The 14,193-nt window shown below is 41.0% G+C and overlaps 1 protein-coding gene across 2 annotated transcripts in view; it reads left to right on the top strand.

Moving 5' to 3' along the window:
• The first annotated feature begins 1,250 nt into the window (after positions 1-1,250).
• Positions 1,251-14,193, top strand: part of PARVB (parvin, beta) — a 40,532-nt gene continuing 27,589 nt past the window's right edge. The window contains exons 1-3 of one of the 2 annotated variants that reach the window (XM_009704942.1): positions 1,251-1,287; positions 3,976-4,065; positions 6,957-7,027. In XM_009704942.1, the coding sequence (XP_009703244.1) occupies positions 1,251-1,287; positions 3,976-4,065; positions 6,957-7,027 (198 nt within the window). Of the gene's footprint in view, positions 1,288-3,975; positions 4,066-6,956; positions 7,028-14,193 lie in introns of those variants that run through there. The other variant, XM_009704950.1, reaches the window with a different exon arrangement.

Genomic DNA, 14,193 nt, shown 5'->3' with positions numbered 1-14,193 from the left:
TGGGGACTGGCCAGCACCAAGTGATGCTACTCCAGCCTGTACTCAATTTCCCAGCCCTTCCTGTCTTCCCCTACTGCAGGTTTCCTCTGACTGATCTATGAGATGAAATGATCAGGCTTTAGAGAAAGATATTTTACACAGATCTCATTTGGAGAGCAAAGAAATATGCCAACACAACAGGGGAAGATGTTTCCTGTGGGGAAAGGAAGGGGAAAAGAAGGGGATCTGTGAATGGGCGGGTGGAGAGCAGGCAAGGAGCAGTAATACCTGATGTGGGACCTACCATGACTATAACCTGTTGTGCAAATACAGCTCTGCTCTACCAGTAAAATGCCCTCTTGCATGGAAGGCTCGTTCGATGTAAGGATCTGGTCTAAATCTTACAGCAAAGCCACTGTTGCTGATACAAAGTTGAGGAGGTTGGCGTTTGCCAATCCGTTAATATCTATAATTTTTACAGTACCCTTGGGTTTGTGAAGGCATGGGCTGAAAGCCGTTCTTTGTTGTAAATTTGCATTAAAACACCTATCGGATTCTTCTCAGAAATGTACCTGTTTCTCCATCCTGACTATTATTTTAACTGTCTCCACTTGCTGGTTTGTGGGTTCTCTGTTTTTTTCCAGCATTGTGGCTCAGTTTCCTTTTCCTGCTTCTGTTTCTTTGTTAAACAGTGATAAGTGAACACTGGGGGCAGCTAGCAGGGAAAAAGTCCTCAGCATTTGTGGAAGCGCAGTGTGAAAGGGTTCCAGAGTGCAGCACATGTTGGGAATACCCTGGTAAATCTATGTTCCTGAGCACTATTGCTTCTCTGCATGCTGACTGTTGCTCTGTGAACCTCTGTGTTCCTGGGGCAAGCTCTCACGGTGAGGAACCCAACTGTGCTTTGGCCAGAGAGTGGAGATGACTTTCTTGGGAAGCTCCTTGCAGAGAAAATGGCATCTTTGAGGTGCCTGCTTGTAGGCAGCCAGGAGCAGGCCAAGGGAGGCACTCGGCTATCTGTAGAAGCGGCAAGGATAGGGAGGGATTTCTGGCTGGGAGTCCATGGCCAAGTGCTGTGTCCTCCTCCCGGCCCACCCCCGACCTAGCAGCTGAGAGCCTATCTTAGTGCCTCCTCCTGTGTCACCGTGCCCAAATTAACGTAGGTTTGGCAGTCCCGAGGTGGCAGCCCTTTTTCCAGTTGCTGCCGCTCTTTCAGCATTCAGACGGCCTGTACGGTTCATCTGTGACCTGTTTGTACTGCTGGGGCTGGGATGGCAGGGCTCCTGTGTAAGAGGCGCAAAAAAGGAGGTAGGAGACATTATGTTTGTAGCAAGAATCTCTTCACAAGCTGTCTGCCTAGGACTTGGTGTACGGGTGCTCTGTAAGCAGGGCTCTCCCTGGGCAGCAGGCTTTAGGAGGCTTTCTGCTGACATAGCCAGGCTTTGCTGGTAGTGGTAGGAGAAGATGTTTTGGTCCTGTGGGATCTGGCCCAGCCGAACTGAATCTGAAGGCAATGTAAGGGTTTTATGTGGCTCTTCATGTTGTGAGGGTTGGGGGCTTAAGACACAAATTCATATTAATGTTTTCTTTCAGTTTAGTAAATTGCTCAGAAACAAGGTATTTGTGTTAGGGAGAGTGGAGGTCATTTTTATATTAAAAAAAAAAGGCAAGTGTATCATCTTAATTGAACTTTTGGGAACGAAACTAGTTTAGCCACATTTAAAAGTATTCTGGCTTGAAATGTATGCAGAGTTTTGTTTATATAGCATACACTGAAGACAGTACTGTGTATTAGCTGCCCAGACGAACTCAGCAGCTCTATTCTGCATTTGCAGAGCGTTAGGAGCGGTGATGCCCTGACCTTACTGAATGCTTGGCATTCCCAGAATGACAGCAATGCTATGATAATGAAAAGAGGTTTACATCTAGAAACAAGGCTGGTACTTCCAAAAGGAGCCTGATTTAAGTGGAATTTGGGCATTTATAGTCCTAGCAGGGTTTTAAAAATCTTACTTGTAATGTCCAGTTTCCACAGGAATTTTGTTGTGCCTCCTGGTGGCTGTATCCTATTGTCATCACAGTGTAGGAGCTGCTCGGGTGAGAAAACTCTAGTGGGTAATGCAAACAGGGCTGGGTCAGGCATGCTGGTAGAGCTGCTTTTGTCTGTGGCATGAGACCTCTTTGCTCCCTGACTTTTCTTTCTGGGTCAGGCATGCTGGTAGAGCTGCTTTGGTCTGTGGCATGAGACTTCTTTGCTCCCTGACTTTTCTTCGGAGAGTTTTCCAAGAAAATGAGAATGAGTGCAGAAAAGAGGTAATTAAGAATTTCTTTAATAATGACATTTATTCAGGAGGTTAAATCTCAGCCTGCAGACATTGTATTCTGTTTGCAGTCGAGAATGCTATTCTCTTCCCTCCCCTTTGCAGAAGGTACACAATACAGAAAGCAAGCCGTGCTTACTGCTGGCAGCCCCCCTGCCCCCAGACTTTGTGCCGTGTTAGCTCCAACCAGCTGCTCTAACATCGTTCGTAAGCTGTAAGGTCTCAAAATATGAGACGTGTTTGTTGCTTGCAGAACATAGGAACAGCATTTCATAATTGAGGATTTTAGTCATCTTCAATATAATCCTGTGAACCAGAATTAACTAACATCTTGGAATTGCAATTAAGAAATGTAATAACTTGTTTTAAACATGCGTTTCAAGTATCTATGATAGGAGGAGTGGAGTTTGCAGTGTGTTCTTCTTTGTCCTCTTCTGGAGCAGTAGGATCTCTGTTTTCCTCTTCTATCAAGCAGGAAAAAAGCAAGTGCTGATGCAGGATTTTGTAACATTTGCAGGCTGCAAGCCTGTGGTTTGATTTTCCAGCGGGAAAGGGGAATAGTGACTGTTCTTGAAGGAAGTGCTTGTTGGGATACTGTGACTATTGGTTAACTGTTCCTCCTTTTCTTTCCCTGGAAAAGTTTGTCTAGCAGACCTTATTTATTTGGAAGTTGTTGCTTTTCCCTGAAAAGAGTATGGGACATGGACCTCTCCCAAAGGAGACTGTAGTACCATAAATGCTGCCACAAATGATCTTAGCCCATAGTAACACAGAACTGTCACTGAGTAGATGGGACTGTTACATTGTCTTTGTCTCTCCTGTTTCAAATGCATGTATTTCAATAGCTTGACTTGCAATAAATAATCGCTGTCTGAGTTTAGGGGGAGATGTGCCTTAGAGAGTGTAAAAGTGTTCCAGCATTGCTAGTGCTTTTCTTACTGTCAAGCTCTGTGAAGATACTGAAGAACTGTTGGGTGCTTGTCCTCAAGTTCAGTTCCTCCCATGTGGCAGGATGTAGGGAAGTATTTTAATATCCATTTTATTGACGAAGGGTACTTCACTGACTTTTCCAAATGAGAGTTGTAGATTAAGGACAAGAGCTTGAAATCACAGATTTCAGATTTGTGTTCACCAGATCATGCTACATCTATTTTTAGCCAGCAACATTGCTGAATTAAATAAATTTTTTCCTTGATTTGGTAGGTCTCCCTGGGTTTCTCTGAGGCTTTTAATAAGGCCAGTAGCAAGTTGCAGTTCGTGGTGTTCTGCAGCTGGAAAAGGTGGTGATGAGTGCTGGTCATGCTATCAGAAAAGGAGTTTGGTTTTACCGTTTGCCATCTGCTCTAGATCTGGGCTATCCTGAAGACAAAGCTCATACCCCTTCCTTCTGGAGAAAAAAGCACTCTGAGGTTGCTCTTACCACAGAATTGAGTTTCTTGCAAAATACTTTCAGCCGACTGTGTGGTGGCTTAGTTTAATAAGAAGCTATGAAAGGATGTTACTTTGATTTTATTTTCCACTGCGACTGCAGTTCTTTATTCCACAAACTGTGGGCCTGTTTTGAAATGAATCTACCAGATGTTTTCTCTTAATATGAATACCCTCTTCAGCCCCTACATATCTGCCAACTTTGCATTTATTACAGTCTGTCTTTCTGTTTTTTCCCTCTATTCAGTGAGTGACCTCCAAGAAGAAGGTAAAAATGCTATCAATGCACCAATGAACCCAAGCACCGTGGACATCCATCCAGAAGACACACTATTAGGTGTGTATATATACTATATACTAATACTATAAAATATTAGTACTACAGACCTTGACTGAGTGATTGTAAATGAAGGTGGCCACTGTGACCCCCATATCTATTGCTTTACTGTTGAATGTAGATTGCTCAGTTGAAACTGAGAGAATTTGGCATGAGAATTGAGAACTGTTGCATGTTACATGCAGACTAGAAATTAGAAGGGACAAAATGGAATTTAAAGAGTAGTGCCAGCTATGCAGATACACTTAAACTAGGTAGTTTGTGAGAATATTGACTTGTTCAATGAATTGGCAGAGAATTTGAGTTCTTCTGTGGTCATCCTGAAAGTAGATAGAAAGTTGAGGTTTGCAAAGAATTAGATGGAAAATACTGCTGAATTTGTGTGCTTAGGATTTACTTCAGTTCCTTTAACCCATTGGCCAATTGCATCTCAGATATCCTTCTTTGGTAAGGACGTGGTATCTTCTCTCTCTCTCTCTCTACATAGATGGGGAACTGAAGTGCAAAAGGACCAACTGACAGAAAGCCTGTAGCAGAAGTGTGTGTCGTGGTTCCTCTGGAACCCTTAGACTGCCTTGTCTCAACGTACTGTTGTTAACTAGTGGATGCCATGTTCCTGCTTGAGTTACTGCTGTCACTTTGCAAGTGACAGTACAGCAAAAGGGGACCTGGTACTGAATGAACAGATGAACATTTAGGCTGCTGAAAATAGTAGTTTAAATGTGATTAGGATAGAAGTATGTAAAACAAGCAATGCTTTGTAGAAAGAAAGTAAATATTAAAATTTCTATTCTCTCTATTCCCTCCCCTCCCCAAGTCCCTACGAGAGCAACAGCATAATTTAATAGCAAAAAGTGTTTGAAACTAGTTGGAATAAAACAGTTTTTTTCTTTCCTGGCCATATGTCTCTCAATCTACGGAATTAGCTGAAGCAAGCTGTCATGGAGACAAATAATAAAACAGTAAATTAAAGACAAAAAAGGTGTTAGTCATTTAGATTTTCGATTAGAGGAGTAGTAGGAAATGCAAAATACTGTTCTTCTGAGACATGGGCAAAGTGTTGATTGCTCTGTGTATATGTATGGATCAGGAGTGATTTCTCCTGGGTACCACTAAAGCTGTGTATGACTTTAGAAGATGCAGGACCACTCCTGAAGGCCTGTCATGCAAAGACATGACTACTGATGAACCTTAAGCAAAATTCTGTGGCGAATTGTATACCATTATGGGTCAAATCTTGTTCAGGGTTTCAGTTAGCAGTATTTTGGGTGTGTAGTGGGTGTCACTTCCGTACAACTAGACTGCCTGACTCATCCTAGGCAGTAATGAGGAAGTAAAGGAACAAGGGGGAAAAAAAAGCAGCAAAAGAATTCATGTTTTTTTGTAGGCTTGTGGAAATTTGTCAAGTATGTTTAGATAGCAGGGCCTTATTTTTTTAATAAAGCTAAAGGACCATGGAAAATACTGAACCCAAATGTCTGGTTGAAGTCTAAGGTAACCAGTTAGATGGTATAGTCTGTCTTGTGTCTCAGATGTGCAAGTGTCGTGTTTCTTACCTGACAGCAGTGAAGTCTAGCACTGCAATAGGAAGTCGCTGTAGGTTGGTCATTGTCAGGTTTTAAAGGGTTCCTCTACACAATGTGGCAATGGCGTTACCAATGGTCATACTGAACCCCCTCCTTTGTTGTCATGCTGGAAGGAATTGAGAAATTAGTAGGAAAATAGGATTCCATATGGCCTGTCTAGACTCAGCTAAAGATAACTCCCTGGGTTTTATAAATATTTATTTTAGCTGAAGAGATGTGGATCTCCTCTCATAGCTGTGACACTGTCACCCATCCTTGTGTCCCTGTTGTGTAGTAGCCAGGGTTTGCCCTCCCCTGAAAGGAACAGATCTAACCTAGATCACAGCTACCACTTGGCTACTTAAAGGAGCTAAAATAAAGGATGCAGGGAGAGGTCTGCTACTTGAAAGCAAGCACCAGAATTTAAAATATGAGACTTGCTCCAGCTGCTTCCTAAATACTGGTATCCATATCTATGGTAACGTATAAACATGCATGTGATGCACGTTTCTGTATGTGCTGTTGTGAAGATAATTCTGCCAAAGGTTGTTTGATTGTTAACCTTACTGAGCTCAAGTTGATTTTGCCACCAACATTTCTGTATCAAACCATCCCTTTGAAAAATTAATCTTTGTATTCATGCCTCTTGTGGTTGTCCTCCTGGCCATTGGAGAGCATTTCTCACATCTCTCCATCTCCCAGCAACAGAAGAAATAGAAGACTTTCAACCTGAGAAATCCATTTTATGTTCTTCCCTCATGCACAAGTACAGATGATATAAATTGGGGTAATTTTCATTCTCCAGCTTAACTGGAGGACCGCATGTGTGACCAAGTTTCAGGGAACCAGAGGATGGATGCAAAAACTGTCAGCCCAAGTCTCAGCAGTTGCACTGAGTCATAAGCTTGCAATAGTCTTCAAGATTGTGTAATTTGGGACAGGTGTTTTCAAATAGAAATTAAATATACATTGAGGAGAGGGCGAAAAGTAGTTGACTGTACATTTTGGCATGTTAATATAACGTGCCCCACAGGGTATAGAGGACGGTGATTTTCCTATAGTATTCTGTATACCACGGGGTCTAGGCTGGGGGAGGTCAGTGGAAACAATCTTATTTTAGGGAAGTTAGGGCTGTGTTAACTTTCTGTATGTCTCTAAAAATGCCTAACACTTTGATCATCAGTTGTTCCCTTGCTGAGATGATGACTAGGCACTGTCATTTCTTGATCAGCTGACAGGCCACTTCATGATTAGAAACTGTCGCAGTATTTCAGCAGTGTACATTTGAAGTGGATCTCACTAAAGTTTCCCATTTTACTTGGACAGAGGAGAATGAGGAACGCACTATGATTGATCCTAACTCAAAAGAAGACCCCAAGTTCAAAGAACTGATCAAGGTAGGAAATCACTCTTTTGTCCTTCTTCAAATCTTTAACTAGTAAGCCGGAGTCATTTACAAGTTGGTTACCAAGACCACAATTGAGGAATAACAACTTGTTACTGAAGTATATCTGTGAAAACTGGGGTCATCAACAAGGTAAGGCTAAAAGCAGCGAGAGAAACAAGAAAAGGCTGAATGTCAGAGTGCTCACAGTAGTTATGGAGTAAAGCTCCACTGTCCACTTATATCCTTGTGATTATCACAGCGAGGATCAGTGCTTAGCTTGAATTTACCTGCAGTCACTGCACATAAACCTAGGTTCCCTATGAAAACAGGGAAGGAGCTTTGGAAAGCATTAGTGAGATTTCAGGAGAAGAAAGAGTAGGATTGAAATGAGCATGGGCATGGTAGGGGACAACGAGGAGACCTCCGATGTTACAAGAAAGTTGGAACTGAGATTCTTCTTGCCCTATGTTCTCTTGGGTTTCTTAAAGAAAAGTCCTCAGTTTACCTGTGTGCTGAGGCCGGGGCCAAATTGTCCTGGATCTGTATTGTCACTGCAGACACCTGCCGAAGGTGTTGATAATGGTATTCCCAGCTGTGCTGATGTGAAGTGTGGCTTCCTGCCTCAGCAGCAGTTCTCATAGTTTCTGCCAGGTATGATGGATGATTTGATCTTGAGGGACTAGTGTTTAGGAAAACTTTTTCTATACAGTAACTCATTGAGGTTAACACTTTCCAAAAAGCATTTGTGCTTGTATTATGCTTCCTGCTACACTTCCTCTTTATTATTTTAAAATTATTTTTAAAAATTATTTTTGTTAGAAACAACAATGCAGCTTTAACTGGATGGGTCTGAAAACTTTCGATAGTGTATTCCATCTCCAGATAGGGGGTTGAGCTGTGGCACATTCCTTTCAGGAAATCATGTGCACCCTGGCTGCACACATGTGCTTGACAGAATGCCTCAGCAAACTGCTCACCTGGGACATCTTTAAAACAAGCCCAGTGATCTGTTATTAACAATAACATGTTTAGGATTACAAAACCACATCCAACCGAGTTTAGCAAGGAGTTGTGCTCAATTTTCTTTGTTATTCTAATACACCTGGAATACATTGTGGTTTTAAATTAAGTGAATTTGCACATTCTTTCTTTGTTAGTACCTAAATCCATTAATTCTCTCAAAAGGTACAGTGGTCTTATGCCACTCTTTCAAAATGTACTGTGGTTTCTTTGCTAGTAGAGCAGCCATATTATAATGAATAATTCAGCTGAACCAGAGTCATTGCAGTGGAGGAACCAGATGCACTCTGTGCTGCAGGAGACTTCATACTGAGATCAGAATTGCTTTTAAATTGGGAATTTTGCTGTTGAATTTAATATAAGTTGGTGAGTCTTCCCTGGATGTCATAGTCTGGCAAGGTTCTATTTTCCAGTTTAAAAACCTGAAAACCTTTGGGAGGAATGAGAATCAGGGCTAGAGCAGCACTTGAGAATGTGTCCGAGTGCTTATAGCACATTGCAGAATCAGGCTCTGGTTCACTATGGCAGTTTACACTTGCATGAAGAGAGTAGCATATTACCAATTGAACTGTAGCAGCTGGTGCAGGGAACCGTAACTGGAGATTGTTTCCTTGGGATCATCCTCAAAGGAGAGATGTGTCCTGTGGAGTGCCTAATGAAAATTATGTAATTTAGGTAATTGCTAATTATTTGCATACCTCTCATCAGCTGAGAGTTTTTACAGAGATTCAGCTAGAGAAATATTAAACACTACGTTGGTGTGAATCTGTAAGGCAGGGAGAGGTTTGAATTATGTTGGCAAAACCTATTTTATGCCACAGAGTTTGGATAATGCAAAAAAAAATGGGCAATTTGTTCCTTGTTTTCTGTTCCTCAGTGATTATTGGCATTTCCCAAGAGCCCCAGTGCTGGATGAGAATTTGCCATGCCAAGTGCTATACAGCAGCAGCCAGCAGAAAAGACTGACTGCCCCACAGAGCTTGAAATGAAAGATCTCCACAGACTAGCAAGGAGTGAGGAATTGAATAGATGGACGTTTTTATAGTTCAAAGTGGCTCTGTCTTTTCCCCGCAGAGAGGAATGTGTCAATAGCAGCAATACAGCCTCATGCCTTTTGAAATTTGGCAGTATGACTTAGTTTCATTGGTGCCAGCCCAAATCTTTTTCAACACCAGTGAGACATGCCAATGGTTTGCCATCATTGATTTAGAGTGTTTCTGTTCTGTCGGTCACATGCGGTTGAGTAAATGGATCTCAGTGCAAAGAAACAGCAGAGGTGTCTGTTGCTGACACTGCTTTAGTATCTCTTTGTCTCCACAAAATGTTGTTTTAGTTTCTGCTAGCCTCATGCTGTAGGAATTACACACATAGTGGATTGATCAGTGCAAGCTTGTGTGAGCGTTTGGAAGTGATTTTGACAGAGCCATTTTAACTCTGGAGAGACAGATTGTATAGCATTGCGGTAACATGGAGAGACCAACAGTTCAAAGTGGCTCTGTCTTTTCCCTGCAGAGAGGAATGTGTCAATAGCAGCAATACAGCCTCATGCCTTTTGAAATTTGGCAGTATGACTTAGTTTCATTGGTGCCAGCCCAAATCTTTTTCAACACCAGTGAGACATGCCAATGGTTTGCCATCATTGATTTAGAGTGTTTCTGTTCTGTCAGTTACATGCGGTTGAGTAAATGGATCTCAGTGCAAAGAAACAGCAGAGGTGTCTGTTGCTGACACTGCTTTAGTATCTCTTTGTCTCCACAAAATGTTGTTTTAGTTTCTGCTAGCCTCATGCTGTAGGAATTACACACATAGTGGATTGATCAGTGCAAGCTTGTGTGAGCGTTTGGAAGTGATTTTGACAGAGCCATTTTAACTCTGGAGAGACAGATTGTATAGCATTGTGGTAACATGGAGAGACCAACAGAAAAAAAAAACCACAACAACAAAAAGCCTCATTCGTCACTCTTATTAAAGCAAATATACAGTGAATCCCCTTGTTGAAGGCTACTTAGTTGGGGATGCTAAAATACCTACTCTAAGTCCTCTTGCACATATGAAAATCACCAGGAACTATAATTATGCCTCAGTGTTGTTTGTTATCATCATTGATGGTATTCTAAAAATAGTTGGCCACAGTTTGTCAATATGAAGTTTTCAACTAAGTTCCCTGTGTAGCCAGCAGCCTTTTTTTCCGCACTTCATTTGCTGTGTGTGTAATCAAACCCGGTTTGGTACATGGCTGAACAGACCGAAAGCTGAAAATTCAGATCAGGGAAATAGAGATGAGTATCGTTTTATTTACATCTATGTATAAATAATTTATTCACAAAATACTCCATTTCTGGTGTCTGAAATGCGTGAGCTGCTTTTACTCATTGCCCAATACTTACCAAGTGACAAGGCACAACTAGCTTAAAGTAAGCATTTGATTATAAGTTTGGGCTGTTTTGTGATCCGATACAGAGGTGTCCTGTGGTACATTGTTTCTTCTTGTATGCTTCAGAGTCAGGTTTCTAGTCTATACGTTATTGTGAATCTGTTTAAAATTCAGTTTCCATTAATATATAAAGTTCCCTTAGTTGGTTCATGCACTAATTGTGAGGAGTGTTTGGGGGTTCTTCTAGCTCTCTTTTGAATACTTAAAGAAAACAAAAAAGAGGCTGATCTATGTGTGTTTTCCTTGTTGTTCATGTGTGTTTCTTTGATGGGTGTAAATGTGGAAGGAATCTTTTTTTACTCCCTTCTGATTCAGATATGGCTGAAGGGTAAAAGTTTCAAAAGCTTCATTGCTAGTTGTCCTCCTAAACATAATTAGAGTTAATACGCTGAAGGTATTGAGTCAGAGACTTTGAAAAAGTGTTTTAATGTTTCACGTAAGTGGCAGAATTCCTAGAGTTTTCTCATGTATTTTGGTAGGAAAAGTATGAAGAAAAGCTCCTACTAATTGAATCCAAGATTTTAGAACAGCAGCTTGCAAGAATTGGGTCCTATCTGAAGGTGCCTTGCCTTGACAAAAGACAGCAAGTCACAGCTGCAAAATGCTTTCCCTCCCTGCAGAGACTTCTGTAAGATTGGCTGGTAGTGCAGCAACTTTTGGCCTTTAAAGCCTTAGCTAAACTTCATACAAATCCAAACACTGCTGCTCTAGATACTGCCCGAAATGAGTAAGCATTCTCATTTGTAGTAAATCATTCACTGTCCTAGAAATTATCACCTTTTTCCGTGTCTAATTTTATGGCTTTTTAAAATTCGCTGTGGTGAAGAGAAAACCAAAATGGAGCCACTGTCCTTTTGGTAACGTCTCACGTGTGACCAGATGAAACCGTGTTTCCTACATGCTCTGTGGTATGCTTTTGAAAACAAGAAGCCTTCTCTTTGTTTACAGGCTGCCAATGTTTTGTGCTTAGTCAATAGTTTCCAGGCCTGAATATGCATTTTTAATATTAATTTCCATGCTCAACCCTGAAGCCAGTTAAGCTTTCATACCTTTGATCTCTACTTCCTAATTCTTCCTGAAGTCAGGGGTGAAAGGGTCACTGAAATCAGGGTTTTCTTTCTTTGCTCTTTTTGGTGACTGGGCTTCCTGTTTTCCCATTGTGCCAGATGTGTTCATGTATTTTGTCTTGTTTTTCATTGTGTTCATTACTGTATAGCGGTGACTCTGGGGTCCTTATTCCCTTGAGCTCTGCAGATTAACTCTGAATGTGCCTCAACGCCACAGAGCAGCCAGCCTGCAGAACAAAACTACTACAACGAGCTGGTGAAGTTTGATGTAAAAACCCATCTTGCATGAACTAGAAAAACAAGTCGGCCAGGCAGACTCATTTTTTCCTTCTGGATTTCTAGCACTCTTTTGTTCCAGCTGTCTGCCTCATGGCGAATTTAATTTTTCAGTGCAGTGTTTTAGTAATGCAACATGGCTCATTTACCCAGATATATGCATTTGTCCTAAAAACGATATGATAAATGGATGTGTCAGAATTTAAAGCACTGCTGGAAATTTTACAACTACAAACACATGTGTCTGAGCATTTGACGGAGTTCAGAGATGTTTTATATGAATATGGATATGCATAACAGGGCAGGCATGCTTTTGAGGACATGGGGATATTGATTCAAAATCATGCTGCTAATCCCAGATACTACAGAAGACTGTAGAAAAGCAGCTTTTTATGAAGTTATGACAAGTTAAGTGACCTAACACACATTTCCATGTATCTGCATGCTGTTCTGTGAGTCTCCAAGTACTGAACAAGAAGATGAGCCTCAGGTGCGTTGAAGATCATTAACTACATGTGGGATCTTGTGGTGGCTTCACCAGCCAGTGCATGTAAGGAGAGGCACGGTGTTGGGTCTGACACTGGGAAAACAGGCTTTGCAATAAAGCACTGCCTCAGTCCTGCAGTGTTTCTCTTACACCCGCTATTTAATGCAGCAAGTGTAGCCTTAACTTAAAAGGCAATATTGAACTGCAGTTCTATGAAGCGCAGGCACAGAAATGAAGGAATGGGTAGAGTAGTGCCAGACCAGAGAGATCAAAGTTAAGTATATTTTCATGCTCAGGAAAAGCTTTCTGGACCTTCTGTCTGCTTCCCACCAAGTACTCTGTGCTTGTATCAAGCTGTTTAAATTTTTAGACATTCAGGTTATTGAATATTTTCTGCTTCTGTCTTTGCATGAAGGAGCAACTGCAAAGAACTGGAGAGCTGACTTTCTGTGAGCAGAGTCAGAAAGTATTTCTGTGTTAGCCATTTCAATAAGCAATATGGTGTTTTATCTCTCTTATAAAATGAAAAAAAAAAAAAAATTCTGTGCAGAAAGATTTTCCAGGCTCCTAATTAAGACACAGTCAGGAAATCAAGAGGTGGCACAGGAGATTTTGGGGGTTTGTTTGTTTGTTTTTTTAATTACAGCACTTGTCATTCTTCAAGGGCTGTTAAAAAAAACACTTGGATTTTTTTTTTCTTAAATATAAATTGCAAATGCATTTTCTCTAGCAGAGCTGGAGTTGTAGTCTGAATGCTGAAGAATTTAGAATGTTCTTTGGGATATTTTTCTTTCGTTCAGGTGCTGAACTATTAAAATAATAAAACAACTATGGCTAGACCTTGTTCCATTTGTATCTCTTTTAAGTACTTTTTTGCCAAAAGCTTTTCAGTGCTAAATGTCTCTGAAACATTCAAGTAGCACATAGTGTAAGTATTTCCCTTTTTTAACACCCCGTACCCAAAGCCGCTTTGTGATTCCTGTGTACCTGCAGTCTTGGAGATGAGATGTTGGCTCCTACCTTAGAAGGTGCTTCCATACTTTTAATTCCTTGGCATTTTCTAGATTCTGACTTCAATACCATTCAGTACAGGACAGACAAAATAAAATGTTTATTAATGGCTTCAAATAGTTTAGCATCTTGAGTCTTCCTTTAACAAAGCTTCTAATGACTTTTGGAAATCTGGCCTCTTCCTATAGGGACTATAATGGGATCTGATTACCAAATGATAATTTCATCTGAACTTCAGATAATTTTTGAAAGTCTACACTGTAAATCTCATGGAAGACCCAAATCTTATATGATTTTAGTTTCTTCAGTTGTTCTCTGTTGATGTCTATGTGTGATATACTTGTATCATTTTGGAATTGGGCAGTCACCTTATTGACAGACTTAAAAAATCTCTTTCTAGATGATCTGGGACATCTTGTTATTTAAGACTCACTTTTCTGTATCACTGATGAATAGTTTTCAAGGCCAAAGACAATATCCCTCGTCTCATTGTCTTCCAGCTGTGGTAATCCTTTGCTGACTTGTCTAATGTCTCTTTACCATAAATGTCCTATCACCTCAAAAAGATTGAAAGAGACAAGAATAGCTGATGGGAGTTTTCTCTCCGAATATGGTCATGGTTCCCCACCTGCAGAGCAGAGCTCTGCTAGCTCTTTTATTTAGGCCACATCTTCTTGTGTTTAACTTTTGCCACCTGTAATCTCTGATGAGCTAATTTTGGTTGGGATTTTCAAAGGAAATCCAAAGGTTTGATGTGTGACATAGGAGCAAGATGATTTCCAGGGCATGTTGGAGCATGTGTCGGGAAACATGCTGCCTATCATTTCTCCCATGACCACAGCAGAAGTGAGAGGATGACTGTACCTTTCAGGGCACAGTGC

Source organism: Cariama cristata, unplaced genomic scaffold (assembly GCF_000690535.1).
Source record: "Cariama cristata isolate BGI_N322 unplaced genomic scaffold, ASM69053v1 scaffold3670, whole genome shotgun sequence".
Taxonomy (NCBI): domain Eukaryota; kingdom Metazoa; phylum Chordata; class Aves; order Cariamiformes; family Cariamidae; genus Cariama; species Cariama cristata.
This window is presented reverse-complemented; position numbering and strand designations above follow the sequence as displayed.